Source organism: Lichenostomus cassidix, chromosome Z (genome assembly GCF_008360975.1).
Source record: "Lichenostomus cassidix isolate B80296 chromosome Z, HeHo_3.0, whole genome shotgun sequence".
Classification (NCBI taxonomy): domain Eukaryota; kingdom Metazoa; phylum Chordata; class Aves; order Passeriformes; family Meliphagidae; genus Lichenostomus; species Lichenostomus cassidix.
In genome coordinates, this window is record NC_139511.1 from 30,119,080 (window position 1) to 30,145,678 (window position 26,599).

At 45.8% G+C, this 26,599-nt stretch overlaps 1 protein-coding gene across 1 annotated transcript; it reads left to right on the plus strand.

The window, feature by feature from the left end:
• The first annotated feature begins 7,953 nt into the window (after positions 1–7,953).
• Positions 7,954–9,617, plus strand: TMEM271 (transmembrane protein 271). Its single transcript, XM_085042325.1, has one exon. The coding sequence runs from the start codon at positions 8,338–8,340 to the stop codon at positions 9,466–9,468; it is 1,131 nt and encodes a 376-aa protein (XP_084898451.1). The 5' UTR covers positions 7,954–8,337; the 3' UTR covers positions 9,469–9,617.
• The last annotated feature ends 16,982 nt before the right edge of the window (positions 9,618–26,599 follow it).

Below are 26,599 nucleotides of genomic sequence, written 5' to 3' on the forward strand. Positions count from 1 at the left end.
GGGAAAGAACTGTAATTCTCTGACATAGCAACTGAAGAAAAAAATTACCTTGACAACTGAGTGAGGAATTTGAAGAGTCAATAGGCAGGAATGAAGGGATCCAGCAGCAGAAATTAAGTTGTAAGTGTAGTGGTAGGTTCTTACACACTTTTGAAAATGAAGGAAAGAAGCAAAAGCCTGAAATTATGACAATGATGGGAAGACCTCAAAAATTTGTAGACATCAACAGCAGATGAGAAGATTAAGTATGCCAAGCATCCTTTACAGCATTCCTGAGTATGAAAAAGAATCCCTGATAAACACATCTCAAATTCAAATTAGAATAGGCAGCCATGACAGAAGAAAAGAAAGGAAAGGAGAAGATGGCTGAAGAGATCTGGGAGAACATAGATCTTTAGCTCTGCTCAATGCACAGAGCAGAAAACATCCAGTGAAGACTTCCACAAGAGGAATATGGAATTTCCATTAGAGGTGAGGTACTGCTTGCACCCAGACAATGAAAAGGAGAATTAAGCAGAAGGAGACATGATGGTCAGGAAGAAAGGAGCAGCAAGCCTAACTAGAGAAAGAAAGGGAAAGAGAAGCTCTATGAGGGAAAAAACAAAATAGAATAGATAGAAGAATTATAGCAGAGAGAACTGGAAATGAACCTCCAAACCAGGGAGAGGCAGATTTACATAACAAAGGACTCTGGGGGAAAAAATACATCATCTGAGGAAAAGAAAATAAGTAGCAGGATGCACAGCAGTATTTTCAACAGAGAGGGAGTTTGAAGTATCAGAAAGGAAAAAAAATTGAATTACCGTGAGCTAATAACAGAAATCTGGGGGAAAACAATCAAATAAGAGGAAAGGTCATCAGTGCCCCCAGCTGGCAGACCCACAGCTGGATGGAGGGCAAAGAATGAGGTACACTAATTACAAGTACGGCCTGCTATGGGAAAGACCTGGGTAAAAAGGAATCCAAATTCTATGATAAGTTGGCAAGGACATCCCACTAGAGATGAGGAAACTGTAATACCATCATTCAAGGCCTTCGTAAGACCATGAAAGATACAGCATACTGTCCTGGTTATGTGCTCAGGGATGAACTCAAACTGCAGAGTATAAAGAGTTTTTAACACAAAGGGGAAAAAAAAAAGAAAGAAAAAATAAGAAGAAAAGATCTGGCCTGTTTAGCAAAATGAAGTCTCAGAGGGAGTATGTTTGCTGTCTATAAATACATCCAGAGAGTAAACATCAGAGAAGGAGAAGAGACATTGAAGTTAAAGGACAATGTTGGCACAGAACAAACGTGTGCAAGCTGACCATAAAATACACTTAGCACTGAGATAGGCAGTTTCTAATCACCAGAGCTGTCAGACTCAGCACAGTCTTCCAAAAGGCAGGCAAAGAATTCTAGAGAAAAGTGAAAGTTGTTCATGAGTGCCATGATAGGGACATGATGTATGCAACACCAGCTAAAAACTTCCACCCTTTTTTAACCTTAAAATATATTCAGTTGTGCTGCAGACTTTGATACAGTGAATTTATGTCCCCTGACAAAAGTTTACCCTCACCAGTCCTTTGAAAGCAATTTACCAATGTCCCAGGGAATCAAGAAAAGTCCAGTGCTACCCTGTCTCCTTGGAGAGTCAACTCCCCCAGCAGCTGCTGCTAGGGGCAAAAAGGACAGTGAACTTGCTGCTGTGCTTTCTGCTGCTCCTTCAGTTGTACCAGCTTCGCTGCTCACTACTCACTCACCTACCCCTACAAGGGTTCTCAGCTGCCATGGAAAAGGAAGGACTTTGATGGAGATCACTTGCTATTACAAACTAAGGAAAGGCCAGGCAAGCAGATGAGTTGAGTTTGAGACCTCTGAGACAGCCAAGGTGTGACACGCAGCTAGGACAGCAGTTTTGTTACCAAGCCAGAGCAGGAAAGCAAAAGCAACCACAACCACAAAATCAAAAATCTTTAGGTGCCATTCAGACAACAGCCACACTGAGCCCTCCCAAGCAGCAGGGAGGTACTTCTCAGGCTATAGATCTGTGCAGATCAGCATGAAGGCAGACTCACCATGCTCCTTGCATTGAAGAACCAGCCAGATTATTCTTTGTCCCAACGTACAGTCAAAGGAAGAAACCGTGATGCAAGCGACCAACACCTTCCTAGCACATGTCTTTTGCTTACAAGGCAGTGCCTGGCAGGAGAATGATTTCCCTACTAGTCTGGTTGAAGAAGATCCTAATGTACACTTTCTCAGTATCACAACTCTGGCTGGAGTGGGGACCTTCTCTCCCCCTCCACTCCCGCCTGAAATTTCTTTCTGTAGAAAATTCAAGGTGGTTTAGGCTAAAAAAGAAACACCTTGACAAGCAGCAAAGTTTAGTAGAGCACTCACTAGAAGGTGACTTCTTCCTTCTTCAAGAGCAAGTTATACCCCTGATACTAAACCCCTGATATTAAAGTCATTGGATAAAATGCAATTTAGGTGCACAGAAATTCAGAAGTACAGCATCTTCTGAGGAGAGTTTCCTCTAAGACAAAGCATCACCACGGAGTTCTCAAGATTCCTGTGTCAAGTCCAGTACCTAAATTTCAGACCTGGGCAGGTGAGACTGACAAGACACCTTATTGAATAAGTGAACAGTATCTGACCCATCTCAGCTCACCTGGTGCACACACAATCTTTCCTCCCCTCAGATGCAAACAGGTTTTTTGTCCCAACAGACTGGAGAGTACCGTGTCAAATTACAGGACACACAGCTAAGTAACCCTTTTCTCCCAAAGTAGGAAGCTAGCTCCCCTTCCCCTAAACCTGGAATAAGCCCTTCCATGTTGATTTTGGCTGGGATAGAGTTAATTTTCATCACAGTGTCAGTTACAGGGCTGCGTTTCAGATTTGTGCTGAACACCAGGTTGATCATATAGAGATGTTTTTGTTATTGCTGAGCAGGGCTTGCACAGAGCCAAGGCCTTTTCTGCTTTTCGTACTGCCAGGCTGGTGAGGAAGTTTGTGTGCATGGGAGGCTGGAAGGAGACACAGCCAGAACAGGTGACCCAAACTGGTGCAAGGGATATTCCAGACCATTTGACATCATGCTCAGTATTTAAAGGAGGGGAGAAGGGGGGAGGAGGGAACAACACTTTTGGAGTGATGTCATTTGTCTTCCCAAATCATTATCTGTGATGATAGTGTGATGAGCCTGTGTGATGAAGCCCTGCTGCCCTGGAGATGGCTGAACTCCTGCCTGCCCATGGAAAGGGGTGAATTAATTCTTTGTTCTTCTTTCCTTGTGTGTGTGGCTTTTCCTTGCCCTATTAAACCAGCTTTAAATCTACCCACAAGTTTTCTACCTTTTACCCTTCCAGGTCTCTTCCCAGTCCCACTGGTGGGGGCATGAGACAGCGACTGCATGGTGCCTGGTTGCTGACTGGGGTTAAGCCATGAAACCTGACAGACCTTTCAAAATTCTTGACATATTTATTAGCACACTCATTGTTTAGCAGAAGGCAAAGCACAGGTGAATGATTGCTACTCAGGTTCTATGCTGAAGGTTTAACTAGAAGCTAAGACATGTGTCAGTCTTAAGCCTTTGTACAGCACTGATTTCAAAAATACAGGAATACATCAAATGTGCACATTAAACCAAAAGACTAAACTGAAACACACTTCCAAACAATCTGAGAACCTGAAGAGAAGGATTTTGAGACACCTTTTGGCTGGCAAAGTGTTCAGCAATCTTTTACGATCAACTTAGCAGCTTCTAGAACCTACAAAATAAAATACAATCCAGGAGCTACCCTTAGAACAGCAGTTAGAAAAACATCAGTTTTCTGAAAATTGGCAATAATTTAACCATTTTGTGACATAAGTAAAGAAGTCCTTGCTTAAGTAATTTATCAAATAGTATCAAATAGTCCCAAGCATCCAATCTAACCCCAGAGAAGTGCCTGCTTTGAGCAGGTCTGACTAGACACCTCCTATGGTCCCTTCAAATCAAAATTCCACCATGATCTTAGAATACAGACCACCTTGTTGTTCTTATACTTTAACTTCTCAAACATTTCTTTGCTTACTCCGAAACTTTAGCACTAACAGCTGCCAGGAAAATCATACATGTTCTGCTTCTAGCATAGGGTTTGCTTTCTCTATTTTAAACCGTTATATTTTCTTCCCAACCTCTCTGCTTCCTATCTGAAATGTCACCCATTGAACCAGCATCTGTAGATGTTGTTTTTTCATCAGTGCCCAGTGACCAGTTAGGCCCAGACTTGTAGCCTTATGTAGGTCCTTTTCAAACATGTGTTCTCCATACATTCCCCGCAGAGATGAGTCTTCCACATAAAATACTGTGAAAATTAGAGAACAGCAGGCCTCAAGCACACAGAAACATGCTGGTGGACCTTGCAAATGGGAAAGAAGAACCAGAAAGAAACATGATGGCTTCCACCTTCAGAGTTTCAAATTTCTAATTGCTAATGTATTCTTAGTGACTGTGTGTAGAGCAATTGTTGCAAGATTTTACAGTCCCTAATGTCCCCTACAGAAACAGAAGGGGAAAAAAATTTTAAAAACCAGTGCCAAGAAAAAACAGGAAAAAAATGGAAGAAGTAGTAGGAAACAGAATAAGTCATGGTAGGTTACACAGCCATCATGACTGAATAGTCAAAGCTATGACAACCATTTATCAAATTGGCACAGAAATAACAACACATATATCTTACGATAAAGGCAGTGTGGGAGGAGAGGCAGACAATAAAATAACGCAATGCTTTGCACTTTGGTGGCATAAGCTGAAGATCTCCATCCATTTTACAACCACGCAATTTAGATTCAAGCCTAGAGTGCAAATAATTAATAGCTCTGTTGTCCTTTGTGCCACTGAGTCACCACAAGAAGAGGCTGATGTGCCCGTTACTGAAAACATCCAACTCTGTGCATAGTGAGCAAAGCAAGCTTTCATCATTGGTCATGGCTGTGCTTACTCCCAACAAGGCACCCAACCCAACAAGCAATGCTCCCTCAGCTTCCCTGTGTGCCAAATAAACGTTGGCCCAAAGATCTTCTACCCCTCTTTGGAGACAGGATCTTGTCATAAATGACTACCACTGTAACACACAGAAAGCCCAGACTATGATTGTGAAGAGACAGTTGGGAAAATATGTTCCAGGCTGGTGTTGTCCCACAAAAATTATAAACTTGCTCTGAAGTTCACCAGAATAACCCTTGAAAACAACTGATAAACTTTGGAAAAGGAAAACATGACTAACAAAGCTGAAAGCTAAAACAGCTGCCAGAGATTCAAAACTACCTGCAGCAACAAATTTAGCTAACAGATAGATGTGGCCAAGTGGCTTGCAGTTCTCTCATCTTTTGTTGCACACAGATAACTCTTTTTTCAACAGGCAGACCTGGCTGAGGAAATTAGACACACATAGATCAGCAATGAACATGCAAACAGGCATCCTAACCATACTTGAATGGCCTGCTAGCTAAGACTGAGGTGATCAGCATTACCCTTTGGGGTCCAGAGAACTCTTCAGTGACCTTTATTTACACCGGCAGGCCAGCCCTTTTTTTTACAGTAATTCAAATTCAGTCATCAACACATTATTCAGTATAGGAATATAGATGTTTTATAGTCTTATGTCCATTATTATTGATGTAACAACATTGTTACAATGTTTTTGACCTGTTATCCAAAGAAGCTAACCTTCAGTTTGCAGCATACACTAATGACCATAGTCTGTGTGTATGTGTGTGTTTGTAAAGTATCCTCTTACTGAATATGTGTCACAGTGCAAAGCTGTACATAACCCGGTGAAAAACTGGGCTAACTCAGACTGACAGTGAAACACAGGAAGTTTATGAATAATAAATAACATGTGGTGAAACATGTTGGCAGTGAATCTTCTGGCTTTGCATACTGAACATGGTGCTTGGAAGAAAAAGAGGCATTTGGGGAAGAAACAGATAAGACCTGGAAAAGGTTAACAATAGCAAGCAGCTCCACAGGAGGAATAAAAAGGTACAGCAGAATTATTAATTACATGATTAACTTTGTGCATTAGCCTGGCCTCTCACAATGCCCAGCTTTCTGGGATGCAATCAAAGATCAGTCACATGTCACACACACAGGGAAGAAAAGGTCCTTTCCTTAGAAGATGACATTCAAGATGAGGAAGACTGAACACCTGAGAGAGCTGAAGGAACACCTGAAGAATCATGCTGGAGAAGCCTTGTTGCCCACTCCTGCAGTTGCCAAAACAGGAAGAAGGAAAGAAACATCAAGAAACCCTTTGTACAAAAAAGGAACAATTTTCCCCCAATGGTAGGTTTGCTTTTTCTACTCTAACCATTGTGAGTTTGATGTTCAACAGAGATCTGAGGAGGTGCATGCTGTATTTTATAAAACCCTGTGTGCCCTCTATGCATGCACTTTTTAAGAGTGATAGGGTGAGTTCTTTTCCAGACACCTGAATATCTTCCTCAGCAGTCCAGACACTCATCACAAGCAGAGCCAAAGCCACAGATCCTATAGCAAAATCTTCACACAGCCACAGATCAGCAGACCAATATACCCAATCCCCCGCAGTAAGAGACAGCCTGGGAAGAAGAGCTGATGATGGCTATGGATGATGCACCCTGCCACCCCTTTCTGGAGGGACACAGGAAGGCTGGTCAGGACTTCGTGTTTTCTCACATACTCAAGAGCTCCGTGGGCCCTTTGTGAACAGGAGGGAGAGAGGAAAATTCCCTTGTCTGTCTGGTTCCAAGGGGCAGGATGACACATCCCTTTGATACTTTTTGATACTGAGCCAATGATACTTTTGGACAATGCAACCTTAGAGAGCTGGGCTCCAGGCAGGACAGCCTCCTCCAATACCCCTCGGAGGACCACTGCCCCATGCAGGGCCCAGAAACCTCTCTCGGGGAGGAGCAGCTGCTGCAACGGAGAGCTGTGCCCACCTGCCCGAGATTAAGCAGGGTGCTGTTGCTCCTCAGGGAGGTGCCAACAGAGCCTACCCCGACAGGACAGAGGGGACAAGGTCACATCTCTGGAGAAAGCTAAAGACCGGATAACGCCACACACACCCCTCCTGCCACCAACAGGTGCACTTGCACTGCTGGAAGAGAAAACGATTTGGAAAACTGCTTTCTCTCTCTCGCTTGCTCCCCTGAATGCTAATCAGCAGCGCTGGCTAAAAATACCCAGCAAAGCTGGCGTGCGCACGACAGATAGGGAAAATGGGGGAGCTGAAGGCTACAGCTTCCCGGAAGGAAAAGGGGCTGACGAGGAAGAGCCTTCCTCAAGAACCCCTTGCTGGACTTCCCCGCTCCGAGGCTGAGGTTCCAATCTCTCCTTCAGAAGGTCACCCCAGGTGCTCCCCGAGGAGTCGTCGGGCCACCCTCTACCGGGGCAGCTGGCGGCACCACCCCCAAACAGGCTTCCACCCCCGGACGCTGCAAGGCGCTCCCGGACGGGGCGTCCCGAGGGTGCCACCGCGGCCATTCGTCCCTCGGGCCCTGCCGCCCACGGGGCGCAACCCCACTGGGGCTCACCGGCGGTGCACGAAACAAAGAGGGGTGCTGGGGACCGCCGCTTCTGCGGGCACGAACAACCTGCGCCGGGCGGCGCGGCAAGCGGGGCTCAGTCCGCTCGCCGCATCAGAGCCGCCGACACACCGCATCGCGGTCACAGGGATGCGCGGCGGCTCGCCGGCCGCCTGACAAGCGCAAGAGCTAAGAAATAAATGAAAAAAATTAAGAGAGGGAGAAAAGACAGGAACACAGAGACAAGCAGCAGCCCTCGGCAACGAAACCCGCGGGGGTGTTCAAACCCCCGCCACCCCCTGCCCGAGCTGCGCGTCCCTCGCCGCGCTCCGCGGTGCGGGGCTGGCCGGAGGGCGGCGTGCGGCCCCCCCGCGCCACGCGGGTGGGAGGCCGGGCTGGGGAGCTCCACCGCCCCCGGCCTTGCCGGGGGTCGCACTCTCCCCCCGCCACCCGCGACGGGCCGGCGGGCCGCCCCCTCCGTCCCCCCGCCCGCCGCGGCTCCCATCCATAATTAATCGCCTCCCCGCAGCCGCCGCGATAAGAGAGGGCGGGCGGGGACGAGGAGGCGGCGGCGACCGGGAGGCGGTGGGGGGAGCGTTGCGCGCTCGCCGCGCCCGGCTCACTGCGGCCGGCAGCTGCCTGCCGTGCGGAGCGGAGCGGAGCGCAGCCGCCCCGTCGGGGAGCGCCGCGCTCGCATGGCCGCGCCGCGCCGCGCCGCCGCCGCCGCGGGGCCGGGGGGGGCCGCGGGAGGAGGATGAGGCGGACGGCGGGGCGGCGGCGGCGGCGGCGGCGCGGAGGATGAAGTGGAGCGTGCGGGGAGCCTGCGCCGCGCTCTCCAGCTGCCTCCTGCTCGCCTGCGCCCTCAGCGCCGCCGCCGTGGGCCTCAAGTGCTTCTCGCTGGGCTCCGAGCTCAAGGGCGAGCCCTTCCGCCTGGGCACCGCCGCCGGCGCCTTTTACTCGGGGCTGCTGCTGGCCGCCGGCCTCTCGCTGCTCGCCGCTGCGCTGCTCTGCTGTCGCCCGCCCGACGAGGCGCCCGTGGCGCCGGCTCCGGCACCGGCCCCAGCACCGGCACCGGCCTCTGCCTTGGCACCGGCCTCTGCCTTGGCACCGGCCTCTGCCTTGGCCCCGGCCGGGGACCCGGACCCGGCGAGCGGCGGCTCCGGCGGGGCGGAGGCGGCGGCCGCGCCGTCGGGGCCGGTGGAGAAGGCGTCGCCCGGGGGGCGGCAGAACTTCCTGCTTCTGGGGGTGCTGGTGTTCATGCTGGGCGTGCTGAGCGCCTTCGCCGGCGCCGTCATCGACGGCGACACCGTGTCGCTGGTGGAGAGGAAGTACTCGCACTATTGCCTGCTGCAGCCCGGCGGCGCGGCCCGCCCGCGGAGCGGACCCGCGGCCCCCGACGGCTCCGCCGCGGCGCTCCGCTGCCAGAAGCTGCGAGACTACCAGCAAGGCTTGGTGCTCTCCACCGTTTTCAACGCGCTGGAGTGCCTCCTGGGCCTGCTCAACCTGCTCCTTGTCAAGAACTACAAGGCCGCGCAGCAGCGCGGACGGAGGCGGCGGCGGCGGCGAGCGGCCCCGGCGGCGGCGGCGGCGGCGGGCGGGCGGCGGCGGCGGCGGCGGGGCGGCGGCGGCGGGCGACGGGCGCCGCGCCACAGCCAGGGCTCCCTCTTCTCCGGCGGCGAGCCCGAGCTCAGCCCCGGGGATTGCCCCTTCCAGGCAGTCTCCTACATCAACGTGGGCGTCTTCCACGTCTTCGACGAGGCCGGCGTGGAGGTGCACTGCGGCGGACATCCCTCCGTCGAGCTGCCCGGCTACTCGCCCATGGACCCCGAGCTCAACGCCTCCTACCCCTACTGCTACCCTCTGCCCAGCGAGCAGCCGCCCGCCTACGACGAGATCTACCCCGGGGAGCCCTGCGCTCACGGCACCTAGCGCCGACCGCCGCCGGGACGCCCGGCTCGCCGCCCGGTCCCCGGATCGCCGTGACAGCCGGGAGCGGGACCTGCGCTGGCACCGGCAGTGGGCCCGCCAGCACTTCGCAGCCGCGGGGCTCGGGGACCCTTCTCGCACCACCGACGGAATGGTCCCGCCGCCGCGGGCGCAACGGGACACGAGCGGCGTGCCGCCGTGCCTCTGGCTCTGCGGAAGCTTCTCCTCCCTCCCTCCCTGCTTTCCTCTTCCTTCGCCCCCTTCCCTCCCCCACACCGACCCTTCGTCCGCCGGCGGCTGAATTTTCCGAAGGCTGCGCAAGAAACGCCTAAGGGTTGGTTCCTCCCGTCGCCTCTCCTCTGTAGCCAAGTTTAGTTCCCTTCAAGTGATTCATCAGTCTCCAGCTTTAGCAGTCCAGAGTTACCCATTTATGATAACCAGCCAGTGTAAGGAAAAGGTGTCATGAAGCTTCTTTACCTCTCAAAAGAGCTAAATTTCTAAACAACGCAGAGACATTTGTGTCACGTTTACTAGAGGTGTATTGGGGATCTTTAACGTTTACACTACTCCTTGGGAGAATTGAGTTCTGTTTTAAGATTTAGTGAGTTAAAACATTCGTTGGTCTTGTAAGATGCACATTGAGAAAAACCTGCACTTTGAAAAAGAAACAGGAAAAAAATCAACAACGTTTTTGTACACTAACGTGCCTGCTTTTGTTGATAACTTCTTACTGTAAAAGCTTTCAGAAGTCTATAGTGAAAAATGTTTGGTAAATTCACTGCAGTTTAAAATTGATGATTAGTTCCTTTACTAAAATAACTGAGATGTTGCTAGGATATGGCAGTTAAAAAGGAAGTCCAGATGTAGTACACATTCCTTTTTGTAAACAGGTTCTGTGTTTTTAATGCAAGGCAGGATTTCTTTTTGTTTTGCACAAGTGAAGGGTATAATTCTATTTTGTACAACTATATGGTTTACCTTGTAAAGAGTTCCATTTTACCTGTTACAATTCATCAATCTGGTAAGCTTGAATATTAAAAGTTTTATTTGAAAAATATATATATTGTAAACAGCCTTAACTGGTGCAGTAGTCACAGTTTTAAAGGATAAAAAAAAAGAAAAAAATATAAACCATCGTGGAAGACATCTTCCAAATGCGTTTTCAAAACAGTATTTATACTCCTATTTTAAAGCAAGGTTCTTTTTTGGTTTTGTTTGTTTGTTTGTTTATTTAAAGAAAGGCCAGTCTAATTTCTGGAAAGGGGGAGGGGAGAAGTAATGGGATCGTATGCTGTTAACTCTTCATGAACTTCGAGGTATTAAAAAGGGTTTCTGCAAAGAGAAAAAGTGCTAAATCCTCCTTTTGGATTCTGCTGTGGAGTGCCAGTACCAGATAGTGTAAAAAAGTGCTAATTAAAGACAAGCAGATACAGCATATTTTATTACATCATTTGAGAGCAGACAAACACTTGATTTCATGTTGCACGAAGAAGCAAAAAGCAACTCTCCTGGTTGCATTAGGTTCAGTACCCCCCTCCTCCAGTTAAGGCATATTGAAATGAAGTATTACAAAATAACCTTTTTGTTAATCCTGTGTTTGGAGCCTGCTGCATAATGCCAGTTTATCAACTACCCAGGGCGCGGGGAGGGGGTGGGGGGAAAGTGAAAGAGGAGGGGAGAGAGAGTGGAGAGAGAGTTAAGAGTATGCGAAGTTACAGTCTATTTCTGTGGTTCATGGAGAATTATTTTGAACTTTTTAGCTGCAGAGAGGCTGACGTAATTTTCAGCCTTAGAACTGGAGAGAGAGATTTTATCCTAAAATATTCAAATATCTCTGCACTGTTGTTTTCTAAAATGTTTTGACTTGCACACTTTGTATAATCTAAAATGCAGAATGCCTGAGAAGTCTTAAAGTTGCAAACTGATGTCTGTGAAGCTCACAATTAAAGCTCTAATCTAGAGAAGAGAGTGAAAAGCAGCAGTTGCCAATTTGTCAAGTAGTTCTAAATGGCAGAAATTTAAAATAGAGCTCCTTTTGGCCAGCAGATTTCCTGGTGTGGAATGCCAGTCTAAAACATATGCCCTAGCTAAGTCCCATTTTAGTACTGAAGATTGGTTTTATGCTGCCTCTCTGCAGATGCACCTTCTTAACCCCTTATGGGAAAGTGGGAAATCCTGTACTCTTTGCCTATAATACTGATTTAGGCACAAGACCAACTCCATAACATACTGTATTGCTCATGCAAACGAGATTTTGCAAAGTGAGAAACTAAAGCAGGGAGGCTAAATCCTTATGTAGATCTCCAATTGAATGCGTTTATGAGACAGCATAGTACCTGATACTGAATTAAATGGGAACTGCTAGACTGCAGGGTGATTTTGAAAACAGCTAGGTGCCTAAATACAGATGCAGATGTGTAATAGTAGTTGTTGGTTTTTTAAAAATTGGCTATATTCATTGTAGTTCATGGAAGTTGTATCCTAGTTTTACTTAAGGAATTGATTTTTATCATAAAAAGGCAGCATTTTACTTAAGATAATTATTTTAGGAATTACGAACTAGACAATTCTGAAACTCCAGATGTTCCAAAGATCAGTGCTCAGGGAAATAAATGGAAAGTCAAGAAAGCTACCTATTATACTCAATTGTTTAAATGTGAACAATTTTAGACTATGGATTTTTAAGATTGTTAAAGTCATAACTTTTTTTTGTATGTATGTGTGTGTACATGCCTGTGTAAGTGTGTTTGTATTTTATTTAAGTCTTTTCAGGATGCCATTGAATTAGAATATTTATTTGTGGCTCAGTTTTAGTTCCCAAATTTCTACTTTTCTTCATTTGGGCTTTTATCCCCTGGAACAGTTTAATTTAGTGGTGGACAGATTGCCAGAATAATGTCCAAGTCAGACTCCCACAGAAGCCAGTAGGCGTCGTTTCATTGACTTCAGTGGATCTGGGCACAAATGATATGTAACACCTACTCTAAATGATCTTCAAAGTAATTTTGATCTTCTGGCATGACAGGATGCAGCAGTGGCATATTATTTCTCAGTTATTTGTGATTTGTATGGACAGCAGTATTAAGGGAGGTCACCTATGGTATTAAACACATTTTTTTTAAAAGCAGGAGAAAAATTGGCAGGCAAATTGACCAAACAAGCCATGTTTTCTTAAAGATGGTATATTAGTGTTTCAGGTGTCTGGTGACTAACTTTTCTGATAAAACACAAAACACCACAGAAATTTATTTCTCAGTGAGAAGAAACTTAAAAATACAGGATACGAGATGAAGCTTCACAGGCATGATTGCAGTATTGTGAAGCTGTTTTTAGTAAACCTGAATCATCATTCTATCTTCTGAGCAATAATGTTAGAGTGTATAAACTATACTGTGCCGAAATTGAAAATAGGCTGGTGTGGGAAGCCTTGGAGCTTAGGTTAATTACCTGAGAGGACTCACACTGTTCCTTTATTTCCCATTCTCCATCACAGGATAGTCAAGGTGAATGCAAACCTGGTCAATTCATGTCACTGAAGGGTGTTAACTGCAAGGCTTCTGCCTTAAGTAGCAAATCAGGGAGAATGGAGGAGAAACATGTGTTATCAAATCTCCATTTTTCCTACCTGAAGTAATGACAAGACTTCTTTTTGTCCTATGGCTTGTTGTTTTAATTTGCTTCCAGCTTTACTCACATCTGTTCAAAAGGAGGGAAGAATAGGTGCAGTCCTGCTGTTTTGGTCACAATGTAGAGTGCTGATTTAGTAGCAGACTGCTCTCAGATTTTCTGTCCCTTCTGCAGGTAATAGTGGCTAGTCAAGGGATGAAACGGTGGAAAATGAAGTCTGTTGTCTTTCATGAGCCAGGATTTGCCTTCATGTGGAAAAAATGTATTCCCACCAGCCTATTAGCAATTCACATGAATTATTTTCACACTCCAACATCCTTGCTTAAATCTGTTACTTATACTTTGCATTGTAATTGACAGACAGAATATACGTGAATCTAAAAACAGGGAAAAAATTATGGTAGAGGGAAATTGTATTAAAGTAGTACAGATTTTACTCAAAGTTTGATTTCACTGTAGGACTTCTTTGGTTCACCAAAAAGCGCTATGGCGGCTGGTATAACTTAGATATATTTCAGACATACTGTTTAACAATCAGAAAAGGTTTCTGAATGTTCACATGAGAATGGCAATCTGTTTCTGCTTTTGGGTATAGTACATATGAAAACCTTTTCTTCATTTTGCCATTTAATCCAAGATTGATCCTCAAGAAAATGTCAGTAATTGATCTTGTAACTTTAGGATCAATAAAATAAGTTTTAAAGCACAGCATATCCTGTAAGAAAAGCCTAATGCTCTTCATTTCATATTCTTTATTGTCTTAGGTGGATGTCTAATAGTACAACTGAAACTAATATTAAATTACCATTTTCATTACAAAAACTTGGTTTTCAGAGACTAAAAACTGGTAGAAGTGGAATCATGATATAAAATTCCGGGTTTTGTCATGAAGTTGAGTCTGTTTCCATAAGTCAGGTATTTCTCAGTTACAAGATGTTCAAATATTTTAGATAAATTCCACTGGTAAAAATGTGTTCATTTCATATGATGGCTCTCTATAAGTGTGCTAGAGTTACTTCTCCTTAATACAGGCTCATATTTCCAATTAAAATGCATAAGGATAAGATTCAAATTCATCATGATCACTGTCCAGTTTTTAAATTTCTTAATTATCTCTCGGTAGTTAATGGCATGTGACTAGGGCTCAGTGTATGTTCTAGAATCAGCAACAGCTCATCTAGTAACAGTTTAACAGATAACAGAGGGACTTCAGGAAATCCACAGGCTAATGGAGTGCTGGGGGGAAAGACTTCAATTACCTGTTGCAGCCATTCAGCATACAGAGTCTCCTGCCCCAAAAGAGACACTGCCCAAACAAAATAACTAGAATAAATCTGAGATTTTAAGTTGGGTGCATTGTATGTTCTCATTTTTACAGTACCAGTTCTGAAATTCTTTCCCTGCATAGCTTTTCAAGAGTGAAATCTGTGAATGGGTCTTCTAAAATCATAATTCAAGTAACTGCCTCACTTTCTACTGGCCAGATGTGCTATGTACTTTCTACCCAATGTTCAGGCACATGGTGAAGTTCAGTTGAAGTTTATGGTGTGTCTCCCTGATGCCATCCTAAATAGTCTGTAATTGACGATCAAGTTATCTAAGAAGCTGTAAGACTCTCTTAGGTGTGTTTCCTTTGCAGAAGGAAGTCCTGCTATCCTCTTTCACTCCTTCAGACCCAAATGGCTTAAACTTCAGTGAATGTACCTTGAGGCAGGAGTGGAGATGACAGTACAGTCTGTCACTACTTCGGTTGTGCAATTTTGGATATCTGGAAAACCTCTGTAAGCTTTGTGGAAGGAAACACTTTTAGTGAAAAACACATACTGACTCATCAGCAGATCACAGAAAAGTCAAGTGTAGAGGTATTCCCATAGCCAACATAGCAGAAATTCCCAGGTTTTCACTTAAGGATTACTTCTCCTGGCATGGGCCTGTCTGATGGAGAGGTTCATTTCATGGTCTTTGCAAATTAATCATTAGTTTCACTACAGCAGGTAGGATTTAAATACCTACTAAATACCTCAAGCATCCTTGCCAGTTTGTCTCCTATGTGGCCATTGTTAGCAGAGGATAAAGTGAAGTGTGGGAGGAGAGAAAGCTTATCATGATCCTCTTAATGGGTTCAGGGGACTAAACATTCCAAAGCATTCATTGGTTTTATATTAAGATTTGAGAATGGAAGAATACCTATAATATCTAAAGGGATTATTTTCCAGGGTTTATATTTCTGGAAACCTAATACTTAGGTTTAGAGACGGTTCTTTCAGAATTTGCTTTTTCTCCCAGGTTCTACATTTTAAATGAAAGCTCATCTCACAAAAATACTCAGTGAAATCTCCAGGCATTTAAATTATTAAATTTAGGGAGATTAAGTAGAGCTGTCCTACAAATTACTGAGTGCCACCAATGCCTGTAGAGGTCATACAAGGAATTTGACACATGGCACGGCTGAGGCCTTACTTGCCAATGTTCAGATTCTGGCATTTCCTCACAAATGAAGGAGGCAACAGCACAAAGCTGTTCCACAAAAGGGAAAGTTCCAGGCAACCAGACAGTCATGGATTTTGGATGAGTTATGTACAGTCTCAAGGTCTATGCAGCTGCCATCCATTCATTATTAGAATTGTCAGTGGTGGGTCTGAGTAAAGGCTGATCTTGCTACATCTAGGTCCAACGGCTCTTAGAAACGTGGAAAAGTCCTACCAAAACAAGCTCATGATTTCAATGGAAAGAGCCACTGAGAAGTTTCTATTTCCTTGTATTTTGGAATATTTACCATTTCCTGAATCACATGTAAGCTACCGGTGTATGCCAATTATCTAAATTAGACTCCTGGGAAAATAGGAAATGGAAATTTAAGTGCTGCAAACTACTTAATCTGTCCAAAATTTTTGGATGTGTAATCAAAGGTTAATTTCAATAGCAGATCCTCCTGATCTGGGCACTCAAAATTATTAGAATTGGAAAAAATACCACCAAAATAAGACTGGAAAATTAAAAAAAGATTATATTCTGCTTTCTGATTCATCTTTTGCTCTAAATCAAAAAGAAATTCTGATACAGCTTTTTGTGAAACTGTTGCTAAGAAATATGGTTTGTTATCCTGAATGGAACATAAGGGTGTTTCTCTCAAAAAACTGGGAGCAGATAGCTGCACAGAAATGCATTTGGCTAGCATAACTTCTTTTTCAGTAAACTCCTTGGAGAGCTACCAGAGAAATGTTGAAAGGAACTATCATCATCCAGGTTTACCTGGACCATTGTTTAGTGCATTGAGCTTCATGTTTCCCTAGGTAATGGACCTTATCTTGTCAGTGGGAACATGCAGGTGTCTCTTGTGACAGCACCAAACCAGGACCTGGCTACACGCAGGGAGCTTCTGAGCCCTGAGAGTCAGTGGTGCCATTCTGTGTATGAGTCAAGAGTGGGTAAGGTGGGATGTGCTGCAGCCCAGGTGAAACGCTCTTCTGTGTTACAGCAATGAGGAAGGCAGGTTGCTGTCACAATGCCCAAGCTCCAGACTTGTTACACAGAGGTCCTGGGGTGCAGCAGGGCCTTGGCTACATTTGGGGAACTGCTTCTGGGTCATTTTTGCTAAAGCAAGTTGTTCAAGTCAAGTGGGATGGGGAGACAAGGACTGTCTTTTTTGCTACCCGCCCCTCCCCCTCCAGCAGAATGGAAGTGATCAAATTACAGACCTTCACAACAGAGGTGTTAAGTTCTGACTTGGGTTCAGTATTTATCCTCTGGTCCCTCTAGGATCTTCTCCAAAAGAACAGCTCAGGAATGCAAAGTGCACACTGTCTGTTGCTTCTCTGCTTAGGGGGAGAGCCTGCTAATGGAGTGCTGAATTACTCTATCAGCTGGTGGGGCAATAAATAGAAATGGGCAACAAACGATGTTTGGCACATTACAAGAGCTATGAGCTGCTATAGGCTGTCCTTCAGTAAAGCTGTGGCAATTCTTATCTGCTTAAGGTCTGCAAGATCCAGAGGTCCAAGAATGAAGATACCTGTTGGAAGTTTTCCTGGACCAATTTATCCCAAAAGTAAAAAAGCAACTGTTCTCCTGTTTTAATAAATGCATCTTGGCATCCAAGCATGAAAAGAAAAAAAGCATAAACAGGGCAGAACTGTTGATTCATTCATAGTTCATTAATTTCTCATCAAGGGCAACAAAAAGACAAACATTAGTGTTAACATCTCAGATTCAGAGAATTGCTTCATTGTAAGAGGTTTTGAAGCTGACTGATAAGGAAGCAGCAGAAAGTACACCAAAAGAAAATTGATATTTCACAATGCTACTGTCAGACCATTCATAATGTTAGCAACGGCCAACAAGGACATGAATTTCAGCTTGCCTTATACATGCAGCTGGAAATGTTGCAAGTCTCCAGATGATACTGAAAAACTTCTATACATGTCTAGACTTGCAGTCCAGTACATTCTGCGTTCATAGGTTCATGTTGGGAGTTGTGTGTGTGTGTGTGTGTGTGTGTGTGTGTGTGTGTGTATCAAAAATGTGTATGCTGGCTATGGACAGATGGCCATCTTCATCTTCCCTACTGCCACCGCGGAGCCGAGCTCATCCATGCTGTTTGGCACTGCAGCAGAGCATCAGAGCAGCCCCAGTCAGGCACGAAATCTCGGCAGAAGTGCAGGCACTCCCAGCGCTGTGGAGCCACACCTCCCGACTGTGACTCTTCTCTGGTCACACTCCATGAGGGGCCCCAGAGCAACCTGCAGGTCTGTGGGCAGGAAGATACCACCCCAGTTTTTCTCAGGAAAAACGGCAAGCAGAGGACTGTTCAGACTTTCAGCTTCTCACTTTTCACTCCAGGCCCCTGGCATCCTCAGCAGCAGAGAGCCTCAGTGCACCCTGGGGTGCAGCACTCCAGGTCAGGTGCCAAAAGAAATGCTTTTCTTCCCCAGAGGAGGAACCACTGTCTCGAGAACACACAGAAGAGAGACTAAAGCACTGATATCCCTAGCTTACAGAGTTGTGTAGTTTGAGATACAGAGAGCCATGGTGCTCCTGTGATCCCCAGCCCCTACAGCTCATCACCTGATGTACATTGACACATGGGGAAGCAGAGGGAGTGGAATGACAATCACATTTAACCAGTAAAATCAAATAGTGATTGACCAGCCAAGAGGCAGGTATGGAGTTAAAATACACAGAGGCAAACTAATCCCCATCTTGCCCTCTCCTGGGCACATCCCTGGAGAACTTCAATAGGTAGGGATTTTGTAAGGGAAGATTTAGTTGGAAGGGACACTCCTGTCTGTAGTGGAAATATCAGGGTATGTCCCCACTAAAAATGGTCACCTTGTTACAGCAATATGGAAATCCAATAGAAATTCCCAGGAAAGGTAGTTCAAATGAAGAAATCCAGCTAAAACTCACGTAAACAGAGTAGAAGCTGATCTCTTAAAATTTCACACCTCTTCTTTCTTTTGGAACAGTCAAGTCATTTTGTTCTTTACATTTTCAGCTCCAGCTCTCAGGAAAGATAGAAGCTGGTAGGAGGCAGACACTGATAAAAGCTGTACTGGCAAAGTGTCAGGTAAAGGGAAACCATTTTTACATTTCTGCTCTGACAAGAGAGGACAATATATTCTAGCCTGAAAGCTTAGATGGCAGAAGCAGCAGTGATTAATTGCTCTAATTAGTGCTCCAAATAGGAAAGAGCGAGTTTCCTGAGCTATTGCGTGCTAAATTTCCTCGCTTCTATGAATAACTGTATTGCTCAGAGGAGATGGGCATCAGAGTGCATCATCAGAACAAACATTTACCCACTTCAACTTAGAAATACCACTACAACCTCAACAAATAACTAATGCAAAGGGACAACAGACCATTTTGGCACCTGGGAGACAGCCTAACAGCCCGGTTCATCTGCTTCCCTAAAGAGATTGTAAGTCAGAGAATCGCGGAATCATAGAATGGGCAGGGTTGGAAGGGGCCTTAAAGAGCAACTAGTTCCAACACCCCTGCCATGGACAGGAACACCTTTCACTAGACCAGGATGCTCAGAGCTCCATCCAGCCTGACCTTGGACACTTCAAGGGATGGGGCAGCCACAGCTTCAGTGCCTCACCACCCTCACAGTAAAGAACTTTTTCCTTATGTCTAATCTAAACCTACCCTCTTTCAGTTTGAATTCATTCCTCGTTGCCCTGTCACTACATGCTCTTGGAAATACCTCTCGTTTCATGTAGGCTCCCTTCTGTTACTGAAAGGCCACAGTTAGGTCACCCTGAAGCTGCTTCTTCTTCACCCTGAAAAATCCCAATTCTCTCAACGTTTCCTCATAAGAGAGGTGCTCCTTCTAATCATCTTGATGGCCTCCTCTGGACTTGCTCCAAAAGGTCAATGTCCTTCCTGTGCTGGGGACCCCAGAGCTGGATGCAGTGATCAAGTACTGAAATGCTTGCATGGGCAACTGTGCTGAAAATGGGTGAGCTGGTGGTCTACCACACCACCACTTGCTGGTTTCAGTGAACTACAAATTTCTGCTGGTCACCTAAGCATTAACAGGAGATTTTTCTGTAACAGGGCTGGTAGCTTAATCCGTTCATGTTTTTCACTGATGTTTATACCCTTCCACCTCCACCTTCCTTTCAGCCACCAGTGGATAAATGTCAGGTCCTGATTCTGACCTCTCTGATGTGGACAAATGGAAATAAAATTACTACAGTCAATAGAATGACACAAAAAACTACCTCATATCACCAGAAGGAGGGAAGATCACACAAAGTGCTGACTGTCAGCTTTGCAAAATGCATTATGGGAAATTCTGAGTACATTTCTTCTAAAAAAAGCTGGAAGGTGTTTAGCAAAAAAACCCTCCACAACATTATTGTTGGAATATATCCTACACAGTCGGGGAGTTAGCCAACTTTAGCAACACTCTTCTGTCATATGCAGGAAAAAGCTTTTGCTTCAGCTGAGTCCAGCTGCTTCTTATTGACAATCAGATGTACTGGCACAGAGAGCATCTAATCTGGATTGTGGCCATCTACAAGTAGCTGGAAGCACACAAATAATCATGGTTCATCATTGCACACTCATTTATATGAGGAGGGCAGTGAGATGCACATGTCCATTATTTTTCTTTCAGTGTTTGTTTGAACTCCTCACTTGCCTGACTAATAAAATGCGCTGATAGAGGCCACTAGGAAAGGAGGAGCTTAGCATAGGTGCATGCCAGCAGCACTTCACATTCAGTAAGTACAAGGCTCCTTTCACTGCCTGTGCCTGTCAGAGGAGTTTCTACAGTGCTACATCACTAGAGAGCCTGCCATCAGGTCTGCAGAGGATTGCAGGCTGGTCTGAGAAATCTTCCTACTGCTGAAGCAAAGCAGAGCAGAAATACGCAAAGCAAGCCACACTGCTGATTGTACCCTCTCATTTGTATGCTCAACACTCTTCCAGTAATGAATCATCAGCCCAAGTTCTGCTCAGCTCATCATGGCTAGAAATGCTGCAATAGCACCAAACTGGGTGGGGGGATGCAGACCGAGCAGAGGAGATGCTGGATGCCTGTGAAGCTGGCAAAATTATACCCTACTGCTGTTGAAAGTGTCATAATATACAGGTATCCATAGCAGAGATGAATAGAGGAGAGATACACCATGATCAGGTGTCTGCAGTGCAATGTGCATCAGTGGTGAACCAAATGTTATTACCCTTTAGTCAGAGTACTCTAGAGAACAGCAAAATTACACAGCTGTGTCCACGCCTCCCTTAGTGAGGAAAACCTTTCGTGTCAAGACAGGGGACAGCAATGTATGGCATGGGGAAAGGGAGTATTCAATCCATTTCCAAACATCCCAACAATGTAGAGAAGTAGCACAAAATTTAGGCAAAATGCTTCATACACTCCCACCCAGAAAGGCACACTCTGTTCCAGGTGTCTGCAACTCTTACCTTAACATGGTGCCTGGAAATCACACCCTGGTGAGCAAATGAAAGGAACTACCAATCCCAGGGACATCTGGGACCACCTGTGAATATTTTTCCAGTGATCCCATCTCTGGAAAAAGATGCACGTGTGCCTACCAAGAACAAAGCTTATATATGGAGATAACAGAGCAACACAGTAGTTTTTTTCAAGATTTTATAATGGGAAAGTGAGGGAATTTTTTGTTAACAGCTCACTTTTGGTTACAGAGGTTTATGTGTCAGCCTAGGCAAGTGAAACAAAGCAGAATGCTGGAAGAACTGGAGGGACACAACAATTCTTAGGTACTGCCTTCAGCCAAAGTTGAACTTGTGCAAAATTCACACTATCTTGATGCCTTTCAGGGGAATAGCATCAGGTGAACAAATCCCAAATGCAGAGGAAATTAAAGATGCACTGATGCCCTATGTAATAAAGGGGAGACATGTCTAAGCACAATTTCAAAATTAAAAATTTAAAATCAATCTTTTAAGGTGACATTTGCACATGGAGCCATTTGTCTCCAGTGTCAGTGGTCTCTCAGTTCCTTCTGTAGTACCTTCTTCTTTTAGAAGACTGCATCATGGCTTTGAAACCTTTGCCATCAAGGAAATTTGGGATCTTTCATAAAGCCAATCCTGAGGGAACAAAGATAGTATGGTTTCCTGTTTTGTCATGATCCACTTACAGCAGAGCAGTAAGAGTAACAATGGCAAGAGCACATATGTCATCTTCAGAAAAAAGGAGACATTAGAGTTGGATGAAGGGATGGTTAAATGGAGATAGAAAAGGAGGTAAGGAACTTGAAAAAGTGGACTTTTAGAAGAGCAGGTGGAATGCAGAGATCACCACAACTTCATTCTACAAAATGCACTGACTAGCCATGCATCCCAGTTAATGACCAGAAAAGTATTTCCTTCCTTGTGAACCAGCCATGTGGCTCTTTAGACTGTCTGCTCCTTTTCCTCTATCTCGGTTCCAGAAATTGCAGCCTTTCCCATTTTTTCTGCCTGGCAGTACTGTGGAAGGAGGTAGCAGCTCTCCATACCATTACAACCAGGACAAATAGTGCCCACGGGCCAATAGCCCGGCGCAAACACATTAGCTCCAGGAATTAAGACACTTCCTTTTCCTGCTATATTGTTGCTAGGGAGCTCCTGAGGTTCCCCTGGATACCATGCAAGGGATAATAAAATGCTGTCATCTGTCTGAACTGAACAGTAACTGCTATCATCAGTTCCTTTTGTGTTCTCTCCTTTTTTTTTGTTTGCTTTACCCCTTGTTTGTCCCCAAAACCAAGGTGTTGCTGAGGGTTGCTTCAGCAGAGGCAAGAGAGCAAAACCACATGCATTCATCCTTGCCTATTGTGCAGACACTGAAGCAACAGTGAAGCTGTTGTGTGTGTCAGCAGCTTAATCCAAATCTGCTGGGAGAGGCAGGGATGTGTTCAAGGCTGTGACCTAATGAATACGTCAAGCCCAGGTCCTCATTACATAACATAGCAGCATTTCCAGGGTGCATCCACAGCACATCCTTGCCACTTAGTCACTCTCCTTGCTTGCCTGAGGTATCTGCTGATGTGCACCTCAAAATGCATGTAGCACATTAGTGTTTGAGTTGAAGCCAAAAAAATAAATGCCTTCTTGTAAACCAGTGTGACCCATGTGCTGCCTGTGAGGATGCAGGCTGGGGAACAGCAGGTCTGAAGCAGAAGAAGAAATGTCAGAAAGGCTGGAATTATGTAGTAAAGCCAGAAAGGGAAAAGTGCTACAAGTACAGCTGTGATTCCTCTGCCAGCAAAATTTGAAGAAGATGGTTTCATCTGTTGGATTTCCAAATGAGCCAAGATTCAAACATGCAGCATCACTGAAGTCCTGTTCGTGTACTTTTCAGCTTCCTGAAAATCTCATTGTTTTTCTATACCCCCAAAGTTCATGTTCAAATCAAAATACAGATCCTATCTGCAGAATCTGCACAATGGAAAAAACTGCATGACCAGAACAGCAGGTACACACAGACACTGTATCAGATCTAGCTGAGAGCAGGTACCAACAGTGATTCATCATGTCAGCTTAAGCAATAATAAAAAGAAGTCTTCCCAAGGCTCTCAGTGGCCTAACACATCTCAGGTATACTAAAATCTCAGTAATATTAAAATAATTGTACCAGCCAGCTCCAAAACCTGCTCAATATTCGTCCATTGTTACTGGGGCCACCTATAGCCCTTTCATTAAGGCAGATAAGCATATCTTCATCATTTCAGTGAGAGGAATACTGCCTATTCTCAGCATGTACTGCATCCCCAGTGAAAATTCATTTCCTGGCTTCCTTCCAGGAAAAGTGAACTTCCTTGGAGTCCCCAGGATTAAACAGGGGATAGGTGGGGACCAAGGTGGTGTGACCTCTCATACAATGCATTTTCCTAAACCAGGACAGAGATGCAGACTGACTGATACTTGAACGTTTGTTTTCATCTGCTTTTCATATGCTTTTCCTTCACCTGTGAGAGGAGTTCCTGTTGTTCTCCTTTTGCAGCAACTTGCCCAGCAGAAGAATTACATCAGCCCCACCTTGGGACTGCACTGGCACACAGAGCCCCGACCTTGGAGCAGAAGAGGGATGCTGCAGCAGGTCGTGTGCCCAGCTTCTGTCTAGTTATTAACTGCTGACCATAACACCCACTAAGCTCCCACTGGCGCTCCAGAGGTGCAGGCTGATTTGTCTGGTGCAGAAGGAAGGGAATACCAGATCAGAGATCCTGATCCCGAGGGTGGTGGTGAGCTGGTCCTGAGCTGGTGGTGTCTCTCAGCAATTAAAAGCAGCTGCTACAGCAAAATCACATTGCACCTAGCTCACTGGGGTGTGTGGGGTGATACCCTTCCTCCTCAGGGCCAGCAGGCAGACAGCAGCTCTGAGCTCAACAGGAGACATCTGCCTGCTGCACTCAGGTCTACCTCAGTCCCTGGCAGTGCATTTACCAGTTGAATGTGGTTGTGTTGACTCCTTCCAAGGCAGAGAGGCTCTGCAGAGAGGCCTCAGCAAATTACAGGGTTGGGCAATCACCAACTGTGTGACATTTAACGAGGGAAGTTGCTGGTTCTGCACCTGGGACAGGGCAACTCTGGATGTATGGACAGACTGGGGAGCAAGAAGCTGGAGAGCAGCACCATGGACTGGGGGTCCTGGTCAACGGCAAGCTGAATATGAGCCAGGAGGGCCAGCCGTGTCCTGGGGGACATCAGGAACAGCATTGCCAGCTGCCAAGGGAGGGGATTGTCCCATTCCACTGTAACCCAGCACCAGCTCATCCTTATTCCCTCCAGCCAACCTCTGGGCAGAGCATTTGCTCTCACCATAAGCCGTACATGCCCACAAGTGTAAACTAAGCACGGACACCAGACACAGCAGGACAAGATGGGTTATTTTGTCACCACAGCTACCCTGTGGTGCTGATAGGACCATTTCTTATTAGATTCTGCCCCTTTAGGTTGTGGTCACGCATTCACATCCCTCTTAATCTGCAGGGGATGAATCAGATCTGCCTCTTCCTAGGGCACCACCAGCAGCAGTGCAATAACTCATGCTTGGCAAGCCACACAGGCCCAGCAAAGCCTGGCTTTTGACAGGCAGAACTGCAAAGGATTATCTCCATGGAGAGACATAAAACCCCCACCATTTGTGGCCCCCTTGTGCCCACCCTGTGTGGATTATAACTCAAAAATACAAAACCAAAAATGAAACCTGATGGCCATGTCCTGCTTAAAAGATATGATCCTGGCACTGGTGAATTACCTGCTGCATTTCACTTCCTCTTTCCTTCACAGACCCTTAAAGGAGAAAAGGTGATGTGAGTTCATCTATTTCTTCCTCAAACACCAGCTTCGGGGTTGTGGTGAATAAAAACAGTTAAAGCTAAAAAAAAAAGCTAATAAAAATATCTGTACAATGAACTAATTTTTTATACTTCCCCACAGACCACCATTGATGAAAATGGCTCCTGAGAGCACAATACTAAAAATTCCCTGCAGAGGAGGAAACCCAGGCCTTTGTAAGTGTTATTAACACTCATGTCAGGAGTGCCCTGATCTTCTCTCTTTCTTTATCACCCTCAACCTTACACATCATCTCCCATCCTATTTGCTCAGCGAGGCACATCCTTGATCTGTATTTCTGAGATGATCCCACCTCCCAAGGCCAGGAATAATCAGTAGTATATACACAGCATCAACTAACTTAAGCATGTGAGCTGGAAGCATGTACTCTCCAGTCATTAGACAGAGAAAAAGGCTCTTTCAAAGCACAAAGCAAGAGAGGAACCTAATTTAGCCGCACTGAATTGCCCTCTGGGAAAGAACAAGGTGCTTGATGATAAATCAGGAAGATAATCTCTCCAGATAGTTGAGGATTTACCAAATATACCCAAAATGGTGTGGCATGCAAGCTCACGGGCACAGGGGCTGTGCCAGGTGCTGCAATGGAGACTGGCTGTGCTGCACGGGCTGGCAGGGAGCTCACTGTGGGGTGGGACAAGCCATTGCTCAGGTGTAGCTGTGGTCTCCCACAAACCAAGGGGGGAGGGCCACTTGCCACCCTCGATTCCCCAGTCCCCTGGGAGGGCCAGCAGGTGCCCAAACATGGCCAAGTCCCTTGGCATTTTCATTTTCCTGAGCTCCAGCTCAGGGGAGGTCTGTGCTGCAGCCCATGCCATCACACAGTGCCTGGAGATGAGCCCTACCAGCAGGCAAAGCTCAGCACTCCTCCTGCTCAGTGGCTGCTCAGAGGGTGGTTTCCATTACTGCCTGACCCCCGCGGGCAGGGAAGTGGAGTAATTCAGCTGCTTGGCTAAAAATAGAAGGAGACACTTCCCTTTCTCCCTTTGGCCTGTTCAATGAAAGCTCTCCACACTGATTCAAGCTACTTTAACTGTTGTTTGCCTCTTTCCTTCCACAGCCTCTCCCAAATCTGATATTCTCTACCTCTACATTTCATACCCAGTCTACCCACCTCTTCTCTGCCATGCCACTTCAGACTTTTCTGTCTTCTTCTGTTTTTGCTGCATCCTACCCCTGCAAGCTCCCTTTCCCCATCAGGATTTGTACGGGCATGTTCAGGGCATCACAGATGCACATAAAAGGTACATGAAACCCTCATCTTGAGTACAGCCACATTGCTGCCATGTCCTCTCATGGTGACAGCTGACAGGAGTCGAGATCTGCTGCAGGCATCTGGGCTGGTGGATTCGAAGCTCTGCAAAGCCAGAGAGCAAACAAAGTGCCAAGAAGTATGATCCCTCACGCAGCTTCCACCCTCCTGTGACAGCACAACAGAATCAGGTTAGCAGCTGCCTGAGCACTGGGGAGAAGGCTGAGGGGATGGACTGAGGCATGTGGCAGCTTGGAGCAAACTGAGACTCAGTTTACAGTAACTGTACGTGGACTATTTTTGCTTAAATTCCCGGATTTGCTCCATGTTAAAGTTAATCCAAATGAGAACAGAATCTGGCTTTACTTTTCATGTGTCCCATGTGCTATTACATAATCCCCTCCAAAAGTCTTTAATTGC